Below are 21,278 nucleotides of genomic sequence, written 5' to 3'. Positions count from 1 at the left end.
TAAGGTAAAGTCGTAGTAATTGATGCTGCTCTCAAAAGAGAATATCTCCAATATTAAAAGAAATAACACTATATCTCAAGGAACTGGGGGGGGAGGAATACTTTTAATCTCAGCTGACATATGATAACTCTTTGAGCAAAATAGTAACCTATGATCCATATTCATATAAATATAGCTCTATCCAGCAGTCAAATGTCAGTTAATACGTGCAGAAGGAATGATGGAATTTTAAAAACAGTGCTTAGCAATTAGCATTATAAGAAGTGATTTGAAAAAAATCCTCATAAATTGATTCTCAGTCTGCACCAAATCCCACAGCATTCACTGAGTCACCATGGTAACTGTTATGACCAAAGAAACCTGAGAAAAATCAAACATCACAGTCCTCCATTTGCTTCCTAATATGTACTTGGAACTGAATAACTGACATAATACACAATAATTAACCTCAAATATTTCTTATAATAAATACTGTCATGACTTAATCAATATACACAAATATACATACATATCCATGCATTCTTTTTCTCAAAACCCAAGGACCGAGGAATACATCAAGATGAATTTGTTTGGGAATAAAAGATGAAAATTCCACAGTGCACTTGTAAAAATCAAGAGCCACTGAACAATTTTATTTTACTGACTTATTTTTATAAGAATTACCTATAAAATTGTCTCAGAAATTATATTCTTCAAATAAAAGTTACTAATTGTTTATAGTGGTGGGATTTTTACTTTGATATCACACTAGCCTATACTAGTTATATCAGAACAAAACTCCTTTAAAATGAAGTTAAATTATATTAGAAGATTATAGAAAGAATGACTCAATAATAGGACAAAAATATTTTCAGAAGTAGATATTTTTCTACTATTGATTATTCATTTGTGTGTAGATGTTACATTTACAAAATATATTTATAATTTTTAACTTCTCATATTTATTGAGGTATCTCTATGGCCTAAATTCACTGATAACTGTTGTTCTTGTTATTTTTCAACCAGGCTGTGGTATGTACAGCTAATTTTGAATTTATAATCCTTCGTGCTTCATAATAATGTTGCACTAGTAATGTCTAAGGTCTTAAAAAGAAATAAATAAGGTTTTCACTACTAAGATGTTGGAAGGGGACAGCATTTGTTTTTTGAAGGGTATGAGAAAAGTATTTTCTAAAATAAAATAGTAGGGATGGCTACACAATTTTGTGGATATACTAAACATTATTGAGTTACATATTTTAAAACAAATTCAAACCAGGCACCATGCCTCATACCTATTATCTTCATATGTGTGAGGGTAAGTGCAGGACAATAACAAATTTGAAACCAGCCTTGACTACAATAATTAATAATTAACAAAACCTTGTCTCCAAAATGAAAAGGATGAATTTTTGAATTTTATATTGATAAAACTGCTTATTTAAAAAAAAAAGAAATAAAATATAATTTGCATATTGTGATGTCCAGATCATTTTAAATTACTATTGGTTATAAAATTTATAAATAACTTTTAGATTTCCTAAATTGTGTAAAAAATAGTATGCAGTCCTGTTAGGCCACAGAGGAGGACTTTGCAGCCAGTCCTGAAGATACCTGATAAAACAGGGTCAAATGAAAGGGGAGGAGGTCCCCCCCATCAGTGGACTTGGAAAGGGGCACGGTGGAGATGAGGGAGGGAGTGTGGGGTTGGGGAGGGAATGAGGGAGCAGGATACAGCTGGGACACAGAGTTAACAAAATGTAACTAAAAAGAAAAATTAAAATTAAAAAAAAATAGTATCATTATGTGTGACAGTTTGGGTTCTTCCTTTCAGAATGTTCCCTCCATTCTTACTTTTTGCCTTTGCCTCTTCATCTTCCACTTTTCTGTTAGTGGCTAAGATCTGTGGAAAATTTTTTAAATGACCCAAATATCCCTAGTTGTGATGGTTACTTTTGTCATGTTGACACAATCTACAATAATCCCCTGGGAAAAAGACTGTCAATGAGAAATTGTCTAGATCAGGTTGGTCTGTGTGTGTCTATGGAGTACTGTCTTGACTATGTTACTGGCTGTGGGAAGCCTAGCCTAAAGCAGACAACACCATTTCCTGGGTTTGCATTTCAAGTTGGGTAACACTAGAGAGAGAAAATGAGCTGAGTAGTAAGCGTGTATACATTCATCCTCTCTCTGCTCTTGACTGTGGATGTGACTAGGTGCTTCCATTTCCTGCTGCCTTGACTTCCTTGCAATGATAATTGTGACCTGAAATTGTAAGCCTATATATAAATCCTTTCTTTTCTAGGCTGCTTCTTGTCAGCATGTTCTTATCAGTGCTACAGAAATGAAATTGACTCTTGTCTTACTCCCAATTTCAAAAGAAAAGTTTTTGGTCCTGGGCAAAACAATACATGTTTTGCAAATATATTTTAATTAATCAAAGAAGACCTTCTCTACAAGTGCATCTGTTGTGGTTCACATTAACATCAATAATTTTAAGGGCTTCTGTTGTGGTTCATATTAACATTAATAATTTTATGTGCTTTGGTTTATAATTCCTGATGATTAAGAATTGTACCTTATTATCTTTTTAAAATTTATTTATTTTTACATGTTTTCCTTTATTAATTACATTTTATTCCCTTTGTATCCCCCCCTGTGGTTCCCTCCCTCCTCCTGTCTCAATCCCTCCCTTCCTCCACCCTCTGCATGCATGCCCCTCCCCAAGTCCACTGATAGGGGAGGACTTCTTTTCCTTCCTTCTGATCTTAGTCAATTAGGTCTCATCAGGAGTGGCTGCATTGTCTTCTTCTGTGGCCTGGTAATTACCTCAGGGGGAGCTAATTAAAGAGCAGGCCAATCAGTTCATGTCAGAGACAGTCCCTGTTCCTATTACAATGGAACCCATTTGGAGACTGAACTGCCATGGGCTACATCTGTGCAGGAGTCTTAGGTTATCTCCATGCATAGTCCTTGGTTGGAGTATCAGTCTCAGGAAAGACCCCTGTGCTCAGATTTTTTGGTTCTGTTGCTCTCCTTGTGGAGTTCCTGTCCTCTCCAGATCTTACTGTTTCCCACTTCTTCCATAAGATTCCATGTACTCTGCCCAAAGGTTGCCCAAAAGTCTCAGTATCTACATTGATAGTCTGTGGGTAGAGCTTTTCAGAGGTCTTCTGTGTCAGGCTCCTGACTTGTTCCCTTTTTTCTCCTTCTGATGTCCAGCCTCTTTGCCTTTCTGGATAGGAATTGAGCATTTTAGCAAGAGTCCTCCCTCTTGATTAGTTTCTTTAGGTGTACAGATTGTAGGAGGTTTATCCTATATTGTATGTCTATATGAGTGAGTATATACCGTGTACATCTTTTTGCTTCTGGGACAGCTCACTCAGGATGATCTTTTCCAGATCCCGCCATTTACCTGCAAATTTCATGATTTCCTTGTTTTTTATTGCTGAGTAATATTCCATTGTGTAGATATACCACAATTTGTGCATCCATTCTTCAGCTGAGGGGCATCTGGGCTGTTTCCAGCTTCTGGCTATTACAAATAAGGCTGCTACAAACATGGTTGAGCAAATGTCCTTATTGTGTACTTGAGAATCTTTTGGATATATGCCTAGGAGTGGTACGGCTGGATCTTGAGGAAGCACTATTCCTAGTTGATTCAATGCAATTCCCATCAAATTCTTTACAGATCTTGAAAGAAAAATTCTCACCTTCATATGGAACAACAAGAAACCCAGAATTGCTAAAACAGTTCTCTACAGTAAAAGATCTTCTGGAGGTATCTCCATCCCTGATCTCAAGCTGTACTATAGAGCAACAGTAATAAAAACTGCATGGTACTGGCATAGAAACAGAATGGTGGATCAATGGAATCGAATAGAAGACCCTGACATAAATCCACACACTTATGGACACCTGATGTTTGACAAAGATGCCAAATCCATTCAATGGAAAAAAGACAGCATCTTCAACAAATGGTGCTGGTCCAACTGGATGTCTACATGTAGAAAAATGAAAATAGATCCATACTTATCACCCTGCACAAAACTGAAGTCCAAGTGGATCAAAGACCTCAACATAAAACCAGACACACTAAACCTGTTAGAAGCAAAAGTGGGGAAGAGCCTTGAACTCATTGGCACAGGAGACCACTTCCCGAACAGTACTTTGTTATCTTAACATGAACTGTAATGATGAGTTTCGAGATGCTATGTTAATCTTTCAACTGGAACGTGTGTGTGAATATAGTATTCTCTTATTGGACAGGTTATTTCTCATTCAGGATGTTTTTACACATCTGTTGATTGGGCTGTGTTTCTCCTTTTCTCTAATTATCTTTGTCAAGTTTTAATATTAAGATTATGGAACTGTAAAGATAGTTCCTGGTTTGAGAGCACTGACCACACTTCTAGAAGACCTGGGCTCAATTCTCAGCACCAAAATGGCAGCTCACAGCCATCTGTAACTCCAGTCCCTGGGGATCCTATGTGCTCTTCTGGCATCCTTGGGCCGTATATATGTGCAACTAAAACAGCCATATACATAAATTTTTTAAATGAAAAAAAGATTATATTGTATTATTAAAATGACTTGCTGAGTAATGCCTGTTTTATTAGTCTTTAGAAGGCTTTCTTTTAGATGTATATTACCTTTTTCCCATTGAGGTATTTGTGGGCGTCCCTGATGAATTCTTCTTGCTTTGTAATTGTCCTAGTGGAAAATACCTTGGAAGATTTTTTTTTAGACTGACTTTATTTCTTTCATATTTAAAGAGTAACTAAACCTGGAACATGGTGATACATGGATGTAATCATAGAGGTTCTGGAGGCTGAGATAGGAGGATCACAAGTTCAAAGCCAGCCTGGGAAATTTTGCAGAATCATATTTGAAAATAAAAATTACAAATGGCTAAGGGTGTTAGTTCTACAGAGGTGACTGTCTAGAAAGTGTGAGAGTCTAGGTTCAATACTTAGTATCAGGGAAAACGAACTGTAAGTAAGACTTGATAATTATTTGTGTTTCAATTTTTAGAAGATTCATTTTAGTAAGAATTTATTTCATTCATCTTCATTTTGAAATTACTGACAATTTTTTTTCTAATAGATTGTTTTCATTTGTAAGACTTAAAGCAGTACTCTCATTTTTAATTTCTCAATTTATTTGAATGTTCTCATTATTTCACAGTATGTGTATTGATTGATTTAATTATTATTTCCTAAGTAGGCAACTTCTAGTTCTGTTGATGTATTTTTATTTTGTGTTTTCTGTTTAATTAATTTCTACTGTTAAATTTGTGTTTCTTTACTTTAAATTTTAATTGATTAGTGTTCTGTCTCCATGTTCTAAAGTTGGCTGAATCATTTATTTTCAGTGTTTTATCTTTTCTAATATGTGTATCTCATGTTGTAAATATTCAAATATTCTTATAAGTGTGGCTCAGCTACAGCTCACGAGTTTGGTTTTTTTTTGTTTGTTTGTTTGTTTTTGTTTTATAAAAGAGGTTGACACATAAATATTTTAATTATCTTTCAGTTTGAAGATTTTCTCATTTAAATGCGGTTTGAATGAGAATGACCTCATAGGCTCATGTTTGAATTATTGATCCCTAGTTGGTGGACTTTTAGGGGACAGATTAGGAAGTGGCTGTGTTGGGGAATGTGTGTTGTTGGGAGCATGCTTTGATGTTTGAAATGACTCAGACCATTCCTGCTTGTGGACCAAGATGTGAGCTCTCAGCTGTTCCTGTTTGTTGGATAGACTCCCTTTGTTTACTTTGTGAATGTACGCTTTGCAGGGAAGTGACTCAGCCCCTGCTGAGCAGTTCCAACAGGGGCTGCCTCTGGGCTCCCCTTCATCTTTCCTTGGGTATCTCTTTTCAGCTCTTCAGCTCCCCTCAGGTGTCAAACCTTGTGATTATTGAAAGGGATGCTGGGACCTTCAGGCTGTGCTACTGGCCTTTCCATGCCTCCAGACAGCAACATCTCAGGACTCCAGAGTGGCTGAGGCTAAATCTCCACATCCCTGGGACATGAGCTCAGACGCCTGGAGAAACTGAGAAGCTGAAGCCACAGAGAAAGCAGCGGCACCAGAAGCTTCAGTTATGGCTGCTGCTGACAGCCATAGTGACAGCCAACGAAGTGAGTTTAACCAGAGCTAGTCTGTAAGCTTCGGGAGGCGCTATCTTTGACAGAGAGCTTTATGTGGTCTGGCACTGCCAGCCAACGCCCAGAACTAGAAATCTGAACCATTAGTGTAAGTTCATAGTTTAATTAAGGAAAGTTGTTTAATTTAGAATTCAAGTCTGTGTAAATCCCTTAAGGTGAGAGTTAATAGGCCACTCCCCCATACCTCTCTAAATATCAGACTTGCAGTTCCAGCCTCTGCTACAATGGCCATCTCCAGCCCCTTAGTGATCATGCTAATTTTAGGTGAAAAGTCTAAACAAAAACCCATCAATCCCTGATCAGGAAAACCCACCAATCCCTAAGCTCCCCCAAGCTCAGGACTTGAAATCTCCCCAATCTTGACTCTAGAAATCTCTGCTCTAGAAAGCACCATCCCCACCTTTTCCCTCCACCCTTTCCAAGAATTCCTATATAAAGGCTGTGTCTCCTCAGTTCTCTGCTGGCTTCTCCTGGGAGCAGAGGCAACCACTCCTGGGTTTTTCCTTCTTCTCTTGGATTCATCCCTACAATAAATTTCTTTGAAGAGATTTGATGACTACTGTAACTCTTGTTGAAAGAAGCCCAGAAGAGAAGACACTAAGAAGGAGCCGGGTTTAGGCTCCTCAGCTCAGCCTGAGGTACCTTCCCCTGAGTGCTGCAACAGCTTTGCTGAGGAGACCTCCTCTCAAAGCTGTCTGGCTGTCCCATCCCAGAACTGTGTAGTTCCCAGGCATCATATTTGTGGGTTTCCTGGGCACCTTCACACCCAAGCAGGAAGACCAACACTATTGCCATGTCTTTGTTCTGCTACCATGGTTCCCAACTATGAAACTGTAAGCACCATTAAATGCTTACTTTTATAATTTGCTTTTTTCATGGCTTTTAAAGGCAACAGCAGAAACTTAAGAAACTATTTTTTTATTCCAAATTTATTGCTTAAATTTCAAATGCTTTTATAGTTATTTTATTATTGGATTTTTGTTTAATTGTGCAATGGCAAATACTCTATTTAATTTGAAATTTCGAACTTTATTTTGGTGTGTGTGTTGTTCGTTTTTGTTTCTGGATTTTTGGGTTTTTTTGTTTGGTTGTTTTTTTTTTTTTTTGGTTTTTGGTTTTTTGGAGACAGGGTTTCTCTGTGTAGCCTTAGCTGTCCTGGACTTGCTTTGTAGACCAGCCTGGTCTCAAACTCCCACATGCTTCTGCCTCCCTAAGTGCTGGGATTACAAGATTGGACCACCACACCCAGCTCAAATTTTATTTGGTTATCAAGAATCTAGTCAGTTTTCAAAAATGAGCTTCATTTATTTGAAAAGAATGTGCACTTGATGAACTAGGGTCAAATAATAGGGGAGGAGGGCTCTGCATTTCTATGGAATAGGGGAGATGGATGGAGGTGGAAGGAGGGTGGAACTGGGAGGAGATGAAGGAGGGGCTACAATCAGAATATAAAGTGAATAAATTATTAAAAAATTATATAAAAGCATGCACAGTGCTTACAGTATTTTATATATCTCCCCAAGCCAAATTTACATATTGTTTTGTTCATTCTACTTTGATCTGTTCTTTTTACTTCTTTACAGTTAACACTGAAAGTGAAAATACGTGTATCCTTGTATATCTGGCAATTTTTAAACGTTATCTTGAGATATTAATAAATGTTTTCAAGGATGCTGTTGTTGAGATAAAGGCTTTTGTTTTGGTCAGTGTTTCTTTGTTACTGTTTTTCTGTGCATGCACTTTTAGTCTTTCTTTATTGGAGAGAGGGTCTCTCTTTATAGCCCTTGGCTGTTCTGGAACTAAGTAGACCAGGATGGCCTGGAACTCACAGAGATCTTCTTGATTCTGCCTCCAGAATGCTGGTATTAAAGGTGTGCACCACTATGCATCACTTTACTCTTATTCGTTATTTTATGTGTATGATGTTTTGCCTGTATCACATGTATTCATTACCATCAGAAGCCAGAAAGTTGGATCTCCTGGGACTAGCCATATGGATGGTTGGGATCTGCTATGAGGGTGCTGGGAATTGAACCAGGGTTCTTTGGAAGTGCAGCCAGTGCTCTTAGCTACTGAGCCATCTCTCTAGCCCCTGATCTTTATAGGTCTCCATTTTGTTTTTTTAAGAGAGAAAATATTCATGCTGTGGATTGAATGTAGGGCCTCGGCTAACAAACTCTGTCATTCAGCTATCCCTCACACCTGAAATTTGTGTTTTATAAACTGCACACAGGTGGTTCCTTTTCCACTGTAAAAATCTTTGTCTTTAAATGGCTTCATGTACATAATTTACTATAATGTAATCATTAACATTACTAGGATTAAGTTAACTATTGTATCAAGTTCCTGCTTTCTGTCCCATGCTAGCTTTCTCAACATTACTATTTTCTGTTTTCACCATCTATTAACATGAAAGCTTCATCCAGCAATTATTACATATAATCCTAACCTACTGAAATCTGGTATCAATATATACTTTTATGTTCTGCTGAGAAATTGCAGGCATTTTACATACTTTTACTAGTCCACTCAACAGGATAAATTTAAAAAGACAATAGTGTTACTATTTTATAAAATTGTCTTAGTTTCTTTTTCTGTTGCTTTGATGAAATAAACTGACAAAAGCCAGTTAAGGGAAAAGGGTCTTCCTTTGGCTCACAGCTCCAGGTTGCAGTCTATCACAGCAGGGAAGTAATAGCACCAGGAACGTGAGGGAGTTGATCGCATTTTATTCTTAATCAGGGACAGAAAGGAATGAATGTGTGCATGCTGATAATTTCTCTTTACTCATCCACAGAAGTGAGTGGGGAGGTCTTCCATCTCGGTTAACCCAAACAAAAGAAACCCTTACAGGCATGACTGGAGACCCATTTTCCAGATGATCTTAGCATTTGTCAAGTTGACAAAAACAATGTTTTAAACCACCACAGATATTTATCCTCACATTTTTTTCTGTCCATTCTGCCATCTCTACTCTTCCATCTAACATAAATTGTTACCTGAATTTTTTTCTATTATTTGATACTTGCTGCTTGTAAACCATTCTTAGTTTTATTTCTATGACAGCTTTGTTTTGAAGTGTATTTTTTTATTTTTGCTGGCTGCCAATGTCCAAGTTTGAATTTTCTTTCAAGACACTAACAATATTGCATTGTCTTTATATTTCTACTTTTTGCTGTTGAGAAGCCAAAACAAATTAGACTTGTTTCTTTGAAAGTGTAATTTTTAGTTTTGACTACTTTAATTTTGTTCTCTTTGCCTTTGATTCTCTGAAAGTCCACTACATTTGTATTAGGGCCCCAGTCCTTTGTAGGCCTTAAGACCTTAGCAAACTGACTCCATGGTGGGAGTATCATTTAAGCCACAAAACTCAGTATGTAGACAACACCACCAGCCAAAACTATAACAAAGGCCTAGTCCACCAAAGTCCATATAGTTATGGGAAAGTCTCTAAATGTACTAACCTTGCTTTTTGGCTTCTGTAGTTCTGCTTCTGAGTAATTTCTTGCTAACTAAAGTATATAACCTGGACATATTTTTGTGTGTGTGTGTGTTTAAAAGCTCACACTGAGAAAAGCTTGGGGCTATGCTGGGATCCCCCAACCCAGTGTAGTAGCCTGGCTGGCTAATAAAGACTTGCCTTAAACCCATGTCTAAGCAGTCTTTTCTGGTGAATACTCCACAGCACATTAGCTCCCACTTATACATAGAAGATCAGATTCAAGACCCACAACAGGTGTCTGAAACTGGATAGTTCCAAGCACTATAATATAATGTCATTTCCTATAATTTATTAAGCATCTTGCCATGCTCTGTGGCCATTGGGTTTGTTAGTTTGAGATGCAACACTAAAACTGTCATAAATTTTACTTTATTTACTCACAATTTCTTGAATAAAAGATAAATTCTTTTTTATTTTCAGTGTTAAAGACAGAACTCAAAATCTTGCACATACTAGGTACATATCCATCCCCAAATGTTCTTAGAAATCTCTACATATGATTTTTTTTTAGTTAGTTACAAACTCTTAGCTTTTCTCTCAAATAAGCACTTAATGGCTTTTATTTAACATAAGTGAATTGCATGCATTACAAACTTCATACTTTGAGATCACTATTAAGTAAGTCAATGGTTACTTGAACACTAGGACTGTGGTACCACAGCAATGGATATGATAACTGAGATGGCACCTGACTAACTAGTAAGTAGAGAACGTATATTGTGAGAATATGTTGGAAAATAGATGGAATGGAACAGCACGAAATTTCATCAAGCAACTATCATGTTAGTGAAATAATAATATAAGGTTTTAAGTATGTTTCAAGGGCTATGGGAGAACACTCTCCTATAATTACTGAAAGGAAAGCAAAACACGGGTCTGCTATTTGGGGGAAAATAGCCTAGATATTCATATTTGGAAATCATCAGTATTTTGAAGCAAATGAATGAAATCACAAAGAAATTGAGAACATGTAAACCAGAAGAGGCCTAAACAGAACCCTAGGGAACATTCAAGATAGCAGCTCAACTTCTGAGCAGGCACCTCCTCCTGCCACTATATTCAGGCAAGGCTGGGTGGATGGGTTGGTTTAGAGTCTTGCTGGTAGCTGTCTTGCCCTTGAACTCACGGGGTAGCCAAGGCTTCCCTTAGACTCCTGTTTCAACTTTCTCAGTGTTTGGATTACAGGTGTGTGCTACTGCACCCAGACTTTATTTGAAAGCATGCTATTGTGGTTCAGGAGCTGCACACACAAAGTCAAATACCGTTTCTGATAGAGTGCCCCACTGTGACCTGCATATATGAGAGCTGTATGTATATCAAAGATGCACCAAGTAAAATATCCTGCAACCTCCCACTCTTCTCAGGCACCGCCTGGCTTTGCAACACACACCTCCTACAGTCCTCATCTCAGTCCCCCAGGGAGCTGGAGGGTAAGACAGGTCAGGCTTGGGGGGAGGGGGCGAGCTTGGGTGACGCGGTGTTCACATGACTGGCCAGGCGCAGACGTGGGCACCAGCTCCCACGTCTGCTTGCCCGCCCTGCGGTTTGGTCCTGGCACCCGCGCAGAACCAGCTGCCTAAGCTGTCCTAAGCAGCAGACTAGCTGCGAGTGGGATTCTGCAAGCCGGAGAAGGTGCAGGCCTGACCCGGGTTTCCTTAGGTCGGTACTGAAATGAGCCAGGCAGGGGTGGTGGAGGTGGCAGCTGGAACCAGCAGCAGCAGGAGGAGGGGAGTGGGGAACGGATCTGGGAGATTGGGAAGGAGGGGACCCAGAAGGCAGGGCTAGAAGAGGGAGGAAAGAGGACCCCGCGGCAGTCTCCCTTCCCTCACCCCACTTCCCATCGGTTTTATAGCAGGCAGGGGTGACCTCCCCCCGCAGTGTGATGGTGAGACGTAGATGTATGCTGAAGTGATCCATTCACACTCCGAGCTATGAAGACAAACTGACCCAGACCAAAAGGGGAGTGGGGGTGGGGCAGGCTGCCTCCAAGTGGGAAGCGCAAAGTAAAACGGAGCCCAAGGCCTAGAAAGAAATGGCTGCTGGGGTATATGGCGGGGGTGGGGGTGGGGGTGGGGGTGGGGGTGGTGAGAGTGGCTGGGGGTGGCAGAGGAAAAGGTTGTGTGATGAATATGGGCTGCCGGATAGGTACCCAGTCTCTGTGCATCCGCTGACCAAGCAGCCCCTGCCCCTGTATCCTCTCTGTAGATCTCTGTTACGAAGGCATTGTGACATCAGAAAGGAGGGTGGACCTGCTCCAAAATCTCTGCAGGTCAGTGAATGGTAGCCACACCGGCAGGGGCACGGGCAGGAGTTGGAGCCCCACTGCCTGCTCCCTCCCACCACCTATCCCATGTAACAGGGACAGAGCTTGTTACCCCGAAAGAAGATCTAGTAGGTGGCAGGACCTGGTATGTCATGGCTGTCTCAGGGTTGAGGAGGGGTACAGGCAAAGGGCAAACTTGGAGGGTTGGGACTGACACGGGGACTCCTAGAAAGGGACAGATGGCAAAGCATGTGTTCTGCTGATATCTGTCTCTAATGTCTTTTCTTTGCCTCCTGTTTCCCCACCTTTACCCTCAGAACAGGAAAAGAAGAGAAATCTTGACATGGAAGAACTCCGCGGCGAGATGGAAGGGAAACTGGAAAAAGAGGGAAAGCCAGAAGATGAAGTAAAGCCTGAAGAGGAAGAAAAGACAGATGATGAAAAAAAGCCAGACAAGAAAGAAGAGCCAGCACGCTGTGAGGGGAAGCTAGAGGAAAAGACAACACCGGAGGAGCAGGGCAAACCACAAGATGAGGGGAAAGTAGAAAAGCAGGAAAAGTCTGAAGGGGAGGGCAAGCGCCAAGGGGAGGACAAGCCTGATTCCCAGGCAAAGCCAGCCAGCGAGACACGGGCTGCAGAAAAGCGCCCTGCTGAAGATTATGTGCCCCGGAAAGCAAAACGAAAAACAGACAGGGAGACAGATGATTATCCCAAGGACTCCCAGGAGAACTTACAGGACAGGCGTGTTAGCTGTGAGGAGATGGTGAGGGAGTATGCAGATGTGACTGGAGCTCAGGAAGAACTGATGAAGAGGCAGAAAATTGGTGGTTTTCACTGGGTGCCAAAAGAGGCACAGGATGCATTAGTCCCCAGGGGCCAACAACTGGGAGTCAGGGGAGTCAGGGGGGGAGGCAGGGGCCAAAGGAGCCTACATGACATCCCATACGTTTAATGCCTTTGGCCTTCAATTCTGACATCTCAGATGAGAAAGAACACTGTTGGCCTCCCTTTCCCTGGTAGATACTTGCCAGGCCTTGTGCTTTAACCTTCAGCCAAAACTCTGCTTTAGTGTTAACTGTCCTTAATAGCAGTCTTCAGACCCATCCAAACCTCTGTCTTCTAGTACAAGATTTTCACCCATGTGCATGTACATTGTAAAACAACAATAAAACAATTGCAGATCTACATATACAGTATCAGCCTGTTTGTATAAAATGTAGATATACTTGCAGAGTGCTTCTAAGCACAAAGGAAACTATGAAAGTATGCATTAAAACTCTAACAATATTTATCACTACAAGGCAAATGTGAATAGGTCCTACATGTGCTCAGTCACCAGGTGGCTGGAGACTTCCTGCCATTCCCCTGGTGGCTTCTGACCTCCCTCTTTTTTGGTTGTAACCAGATCAGTTCAAGCTGTGGCCTCTTTTCCTGGGTCCTCTAATATCCTATTGCTCTTTTATATTAAAGGGTATAGATTATGATTGTCATAATAATATTTTTTTAAAAAACAGAAAGACTCAATAATCGAGTGAACTATTAAACAAGTTTAGAATCACAATGAAGACATTTAAAACTCCCGTTGTATGAATGTAAAGTACGCAAAATTCATATTACTTCTGAAACTTGGTGCTAAAGAACTAAACTTGGCATTTATTTTACACATCCTTTGCTGTAAGGGTCAATCTTGTCATCTACAAAATGGGGATGATAGCTGTCTCACAGAATTTCCCAATAGATTAGATGTTATGCTAAGTATGGGGGTGTGGAGAAACAGGACCCTTAACCTTGCCAACTGAGCGGAGGGCTGAGAATAGTTGCCACAAATTTCCCAGGAGCAACTCCAGGCAGCTAAGATGAGTTGTGAACCTTTGGATACTACCGTATTGACCTTGCTGTCCCATTATGCCCTATATACATTTCCTCCCTGCAAATAGCCCTATCTGTAATGGTGTCCTTGTGATGCTAAGGCTCTTCTGATTCCCAATTTTCCCCAGAGGGCCCTGTCTGACTCCCATTTGACCTCTAAAAGATTATGCATAAAACCTTCCACTGTGGATTTTTAGGTATCTTGGTTTCAGATTATGGTTGCTCAACAGGTAAGGCCTAGGCAAGTGTTCCAAATACAAGGCAAACAAACCCTTCCACAGCCTGAAACCCTTTTTTCTGCCCAAGCATTTATGACAAGGGACATTTAACCTGCAGTAATGTGTTTTACTTCATAGAATATCATGTAATGCCTTGTTACCTTTTTGGTTAAATATTACTAAAAGTTATAATAAAATTTAGTTAATTGTTTTGCTAAGTTCACAAAATAGCTGACCCAGCATTGTGCTATGATTTTTAAAGATTATCTCTATTTTTCATGTAAGGACATGCCCACAATCTTAGAAAAATTGTAAAGTTCACATTTCAGCAGAGAGCCCTCTGCTAAACAACTTCCCCATCCTTGAGGAGAAAGCATTATTTGTCAGTAAACGCTGTTCTGGAGAGGCAGCATGTGAGAGACAAGGTTCATTCCCTCTGCGCTAAGGCAACAGCTCACAGAAGGCATACCAATTGCAGCAAAGAAACAGGCACAGGGCTCTCTCCCCTGACTAAGGTTCTGCCAGGTTTTACCCATTTGAATGGTCTTTAAATTGAAATGTACATACAAGTTCCCTTCCCATCTAGATAACCTATGTCTGTTTATTCAGTTAATGAATCCACATTAGAAGAAACTCAATAGTTGGTAGAAAGAAATGTGTTTTTCCCATAGATAGCATGTGCCCCCCTTTTCTACCCTTCACTGTAAGCCTTTTTACACAATAGACCCAAGCTTAAAGTGGCCATGGAAACGGGAATAGTCTCTAAACAAGATCAGCAATATTGATTTCCCTTGCCAGCCTAACCATACTATTGTCAGAGCCGAGTTTGAATTATTCCAAACACTGAGGCCAGTAATGAGACCTGAAAAAAAGCCCCATTTCCAAAGGCAAGACTGGTTATAGCTATAAATGAGACTTTCTGAAAAGAAGCTGTGGCTACAGAAAATGATTGGCTGACAAGAGCTGCAGTGATGTGGAGAGGTTGGAACGTTGGAAGCCTAGAGCATAATTACCTTATTTTGGGCTAGCTTTAGACACCAGTACCCCTAAACAGCCATTCCATCAGAAATAACGTATGTGGCTAATAGATAAAAAGTATTTTGACAAGGCTACACAGAGAAACCCTGTCTCTACAAAAATAACACAAATATTTTGAAATATATTAACTTATCAGGCTACTTTCAACAACACAAATGCTAAGAATGTCGTCAGAGAGCATATAAGGGAAGATAGAAAAGCCTCTCCCATCCTACTGTAACAGCCTCTCTGACGTAACTACCAATGTATTTTATGCTTACCTTGATCTATGACTGTCTTTGTTCTGTTAGTCTATAAAACTTCACAAAACTGCTTCCTTATTGGAACATGGAATGTCTAGTAACCTAAATCTGTATTCTTGGGCCTTGATCACTCATACTGACTCCAAAATAAAGTATCTCTTAAAACTTATAGATGAGAGCTGTGGTTTTTACTTTGAAACAGCACAACTCTTCCACTTTGGAGAGGCAGTATTTTATTCTTAAATAATGATTAAGTATACATTTAAAAATATAAGTTTTATCCATATTCCTTGAAGCTTACCTACTAAAACTGAACAGTTAAGGGTGAAGATATAGCTCAGTTAGTGACATAACACTTGCTTAGGAGATTTAACCAGCGCTGTAAAAAGAAGTATGTAATTCACCAGTATGTAGCACATTCACCAAGTTGTTCCCCCAACAGTTTATTTTAGGACATTATCAACACCCCAAAAAGAAACCATCCATTCACACTCATTATGCATTCCTTTCCTCCAATCCTGATAACCCTCACCTCCAATTAATGACAACCACTAATCTGCCCTCTGTCTCTATGGACTTAAATATTGTTGTCAATGGAATCATGAGGCATGTGGAGTTTTTTTTGTAACTAGCTTATTTTACTCATGAAAATGTAAAGGTTTGTCTGTGCTATTGACATATACGGTCTTTCATTCCTTTTTAACTGTCAAGTAATATTGCCTTAGTGTGTTGATTAGAATGGATACATTTGATAAATCCCTATGTGTGTCTATATTCTTTCGACAGTTAGCTACAATGAGTGGAGCTCTTCTGAATATTCATGAGACAGACAGCACAGAGGAGGAGCCTCTAAGAAGACTCAGGGCCCAAGTCGCAGATACAGAAATCTGTTCTTCTAACTCTCTCAAAGTGGGGAGGTTCACAACAAAAGCCTGCAGGCAGGCTCCCTAATTTCTAGGCTGGAAAGAGAAGGTGTGGGGAACTGAAAGTAGCACCCTTTTGGTATGAACTCACTTTCCAGGATAATGTTGCAGCATTTAGAACTCACAGACAGTATCTGTGGCTGTCAGTTTCTGTGAGAGGCAGATTCTATCACTACATCCTTATGCTCCTGTTTTCTCTTCTATTTTAGCACAAAATCTTAGGTTACCAGGCAAAACCCTTTCTCGTCTAAAAGCATCTCCTTTAGTGTGTGTGTGTGTGTGTGTGTGTGTGTGTGTGTGTGTGTTTTGCTTTAATAGTCTTTATCAAACTGAAAAACGTGCTTAATATCTATAATTTTGTGTAATTATTTTGTATATTAGATGGCTCATTTTTGTCTTATTTTTGTAAAGTTTAGAACAGGTTTTTCTTAACAAAGTAACTATATTTTAGTAGAAAAAAAACTATATGTGAAACAGACAAAATATGTTTAACAGTCCTTAGAGACATGTCTGTTTTCTCTCACTAATTAATTTAAATTAACCTTTTGTTTAAGATTTAAATCTTATCATATGTACTTAGAGTCAATCTGGCTACAAAAAAGCAAAACCCATCAATTTCTCCTTCCAGCCTGAAAGACAAACAAAGGTAGGGTAAACATCTGGCACCTCCACTTTCATCTTGTGCTGGTTTCCTTTCTTTGGTATTACCTGCTTACTCCTTGGTGTATGTATGTTGATCATTTAGGAAATGTCTAACTTCTTTTACCCTTCAAAGCTAGAAACAGTCAGTTAACTAAACCTGTTAACAGTTGTACAAAACCTGCAGTCATTTTGCATTTCAAGAACAATGAAGTAATCATCTCCAAAAACAGAAACTCAGACAGTAACCAAGGAGACTTTACATTCACTAAGATTACTTAATTATGGAAATCTCCTGTATCTTGGGCCATTTCTTTTTTCTAACTTGAAAGCTGAGGTTAGGACCCTGCAGACACACTTTCGGTTACTGGATCTCTCTATCAATTCCTTTTAATAGGGTCACAATGATCAAATCTCCTCTCTTTATCCCTCACCATTATTCATCTCTTTAGTTGGTTTATGATCTGGTGGCCAAGCCTAGCCTCTTATATTATAAACTAAAGGAAATCAGACTGATTTAGTGGTTTCCATTTGTGTGAGCACTCACTTACAAGCATTTTGTATTGTATAAACAATCTATATGCCTACATGCAGATGTAGGCTTATATAAATTAGCAGTTCACCATTTTTCTTAGCTGCTTTTGAATTCTGCTTACAATGAGTTCCATATTCTTCTCTCTAGGATTTTTAGTTTAAAATGGAAAAACTGAGAATATTTAATGTTCCTCATTTTGGGAAACACAAAGCAATATTATTTTTGTTTAGGGCTCCTCATTTTTTTTCCAAAGACTTGAAAATTGGACTGCTATAATTATCATTTCCTGTGAGATGCCCATTCTTTTAGGCTAGAGAGCACAAGTGCCTCTTTAATGCCCTTATTATTAGGTGCTTATAGCGTTTCTAAACTAAATAAGGAAGATTATAATATGCAGAAGGGACTCAGAAGAAACAAAATCTTAAATATATTTTTAAAAATGGCCAGAGAAAAATGTCTGAATGCTAACATACAAATGCTATGAAAACAAAAATAAACGAATGTCTTAACTGAGTATTCTGACACAAAACAAACTCAGAATAAACCAATAAAATATCAACCAAATTAAGTGGAACTCCAAGCCCTGGAAAGAACTCATCAGTATCTACCCAATCAGACAATATATATAGTTGGGCACAAAAGGCCCATGTTGATATTTGATACTAATTTAGGTGACTTCCACAGTGCAAGTAGTTTGTCCTTGGAATTACATGTTTAGGTTCTTTTTTTTTTTTACTTTATTTTTTTAATTTTTTTTTATCAGTTACATTTTATTAACTCTGTATCCCAGCCGTGTCCCAATCCCTCATTCCCTCCCAGTCCCTCCCTCCCTCCCTCCCTCCCTCATCTCCACCGTGCCCCTTTCCAAATCCACTGATAGGGGGGACCTCCTCCCCATTCAGCTGATCCTGTTTTATCAGGTATCTTCAGGACTGGCTGCAAAGCCCTCCTCTGTGGCCTAACAGGACTGCTCCTCCCTTCGGGGGTGGGGAGACCAAAGAGCCAGTCATTGAGTTCCTGTTAGAAATAGTCCTTGTTCCCCTCACTTTGGGAAACCAATTGGTTACCGAGCTACCACAGGCTACATCTGAGTGGAGGTTCTAGGTTATATCCATACATGGTCCTTGGTTGAATGTCAGTCTCAGAAAAGACCCTGTGCCCAGATATATTTGGTCCTTGTGGAGCTCCTATCCTTTCCCCATCAGACTAACTCCCCTTCTTTCTTATGATTCCCTGTACTCTGCCAAAGGTTTGGTCATGAGTCTTTGCTTTGAAAACACTGCTAGTTAGAGTCTTTCAGATGCGCTCAGTAGACTCCTGTCATACGTTCAATGCACATCCCATCTGTCTTTCTAAACGAGGATTGATCATCTCACCCCATGTCCGCTCAATTGATTATCGTTTTTAGGTGTATAGATTTCATTATGTTTATCATATCTTATAGGACTATATAAGTGAGTATATCCCATGTTTGTCTTTCTCCTTCTGGGATATTTCACTCAGAATGATCTTTTCTAGATCCCACCATATGCCTGCAAATTTCATGATTTCTTCCTTTTTGATTGCTGAGTAGTATTCCATTGTATAAAAATACCACAATTTCTGTACCCATTCCACCGTTGATGGACATCTGGGTTGTTTCCAGGTTCTGAATATTACAAATAGAGCTGCTATAAACATGGTTGAGCAAGTGTCCTTTTTGTGTACTTGAACAAACTTTGGGTATATACCTAGCAGTGGTATAGCTGGGTCTGGAGGAAGCACTATTCCTATTTGTCTTAGAAAGCGCCAGATAGCTTTCCAGAGTGGTTGTACCAGTTTACATTCCCACCAGCAGTGGAGGAGGGTTCCCCTTTCTCCACAACCTCTCCAGCATGTGTTATCGCTTGAGTTTTTCATCTTGGCCATTCTGATGGGTGTAAGGTGATATCTCAGGGCATGTTTAGGTTCTAAAACGGCTCATTTAAACACACACAGAGGCGGACAAACAGTTCTCACTTCAAAAGAAACAAGAAATTTTATTCTGAGCCAAATATGAATGACCATATCCTCAGAACACAGATTCAGTTTGCCTGAACGACATATTCCAATGTTGACATGGTTATATGAGCTTTTATAGTACAGAGCAAAAGACAGTCATTAATCAAGGTTTCAAATAGTGTTGGGAACATGAAGAATCGGGTTTTATCGAAACAGAGACACCTCTCCTATAGACTTCAGAAAGTCAATGAAAGACTTCATCCAGTGATGTCACGCCACCCACCAAAGAGAACTCTGCATGGAGGATAAATACAAATGTAACAGCTAAAACTTGGACATAGGCCTGACAATGGCACACACCTTTAATCCCAGTACTCAGGAGAGTGAAGCAGATGGATCTCTGAGTTCAAGGCCAGCCTGTCTACAGAGAGAGTTCCAGGACAGCCAGGGCTATACAGAAAAACCCTGTCTTGAAAAACCAAACAACACCCTCCCCAATGCCTTTGACATAGGTATAAATATTTATGATCTTAATTCAGGCAAGGTTTATTTACCATGAGAAATAAAACATATATGACAAAAACAAGATACATTCCACCTCATGAAAATGAAATAGCAGAGTGAAAAAAATCTGAGTGTGATTACACGTGTAATATCAGCACTCAGAAACTGGGGCAGGAAAATAGTAGAACTGAGGCCAAAAGCTGCTTCTCAAAGGGGGAATAGTTGTCTGCAGATAGCAGCAGGGCCTTGTTCCAAGATCACAAGGACCTCCTCTGTCATTCACCTATGGAACCTGCAAAGGCTTTAAATAGCCCCCTTATCTGCCAATGACACCTGAAGTAATGGCAGGTTTACTGGATCATATGGCCCAAGTAGCAAAGCATTCTGTCCAGCAACCTGGGGTTGTTAAAGAGCCTTCTCCTTTTCCAGACTTCTCTAACTAACAATTCTCTAAGTAACATAGTAGTAACAGCAGCATTGAGTAACACATCCAAGTAAGGAATGTGTTGCTCTAAGACCCAAATAAGCTGAGGTGTTGGGTAATATCAATTGTTAGCTGACCAGAATCTAGAATAACCTAGGACACAAGCCACTAAGCATGCCTGTGAGGAATTAAGATCAGATACCCTCTGGGAAAGTCTGAGGATGATTCTCTGGATTAAGAAAATTTAGGATAGAAAAGACACCCTGAACATGAGTACCACCATCCCATAGGCCAGGATACTATACTGTATAAAATGGAGAAGGTGAGCTGAGCACTAGGTTTCATCTTTCTCTGTATCCTGACTGTGAACACAATGTGACAAGGCACCTCAAGCCATGATGAAATGAACTATCAAACTGTGAGCCAAAATAATTTCTCCTCTAAATTGTTTTTATTGGAGTGTTTTCCTTTAACCTACTAAGTATTGTTTTTTGTTTGTTTTTTTTTTTATGGTGCAAAGGACTAGATACAACTTATCTTTCAAATAATATCTCTGTATGTCTCATATGTATGGATATATGGATAGATTTTTTCCCAATGGGCAAAGGATGTAAAGATACCTGTGTTCATCAAAAAGCGTGCTGAGAGTCAAATCCCTTCCATCGGAAGCTATATCTTGTGAAGATCCAAACTTATTTGAAGGAAAAATGTCTTTCTGGACTCACGGATATTTTATTGAGGTAGAAAGTCCCTTAAATTTTGGTTGAGTTTATTTCCTGCCCTCTGATATGTGTACACTTGCTAACAAGTCCAGAATTGTTCTTAATTACTACTTACTTAATCCAGTCATCATAATTCCATCATTATAATGGACCTCTTCCTTCTTCCAGCATAAAAATGTCAGCACTTTGTTCTTACTGGCATAGATAATTATTATGGGTATGGATTTGTCTGTTTTGTTTATAATGCTTTTGCCCAACTACTGAAACACATAG

At 39.4% G+C, this 21,278-nt stretch overlaps 1 protein-coding gene across 4 annotated transcripts; it reads left to right on the top strand.

Annotated features, from left to right (window-relative positions):
- Positions 1–11,055: 11,055 nt before the first annotated feature.
- On the top strand, positions 11,056–13,098 carry Tceal3 (transcription elongation factor A like 3). 4 transcript variants are annotated; one of them, XM_060374585.1, is made up of 3 exons: positions 11,056–11,078; positions 11,854–11,917; positions 12,229–13,098. In XM_060374585.1, the coding sequence occupies exon 3, from the start codon at positions 12,255–12,257 to the stop codon at positions 12,861–12,863; it is 609 nt and encodes a 202-aa protein (XP_060230568.1). In that variant the 5' UTR covers positions 11,056–11,078; positions 11,854–11,917; positions 12,229–12,254; the 3' UTR covers positions 12,864–13,098. The 4 variants fall into 4 exon arrangements, with proteins under 4 accessions (XP_060230568.1, XP_021485354.1, XP_021485355.1 ...); XM_021629679.2 differs by lacking the exon at positions 11,056–11,078 and adding an exon at positions 11,140–11,307 and having other exon boundaries at positions 12,234–13,098; XM_021629678.2 differs by lacking the exon at positions 11,056–11,078 and adding an exon at positions 11,141–11,307.
- Positions 13,099–21,278: the final 8,180 nt, after the last annotated feature.

Source organism: Meriones unguiculatus, chromosome X (genome assembly GCF_030254825.1).
Source record: "Meriones unguiculatus strain TT.TT164.6M chromosome X, Bangor_MerUng_6.1, whole genome shotgun sequence".
Classification (NCBI taxonomy): domain Eukaryota; kingdom Metazoa; phylum Chordata; class Mammalia; order Rodentia; family Muridae; genus Meriones; species Meriones unguiculatus.
Note: the sequence above shows the minus strand (reverse complement) of the source record. Positions and strands in the feature narration are given on the sequence as shown.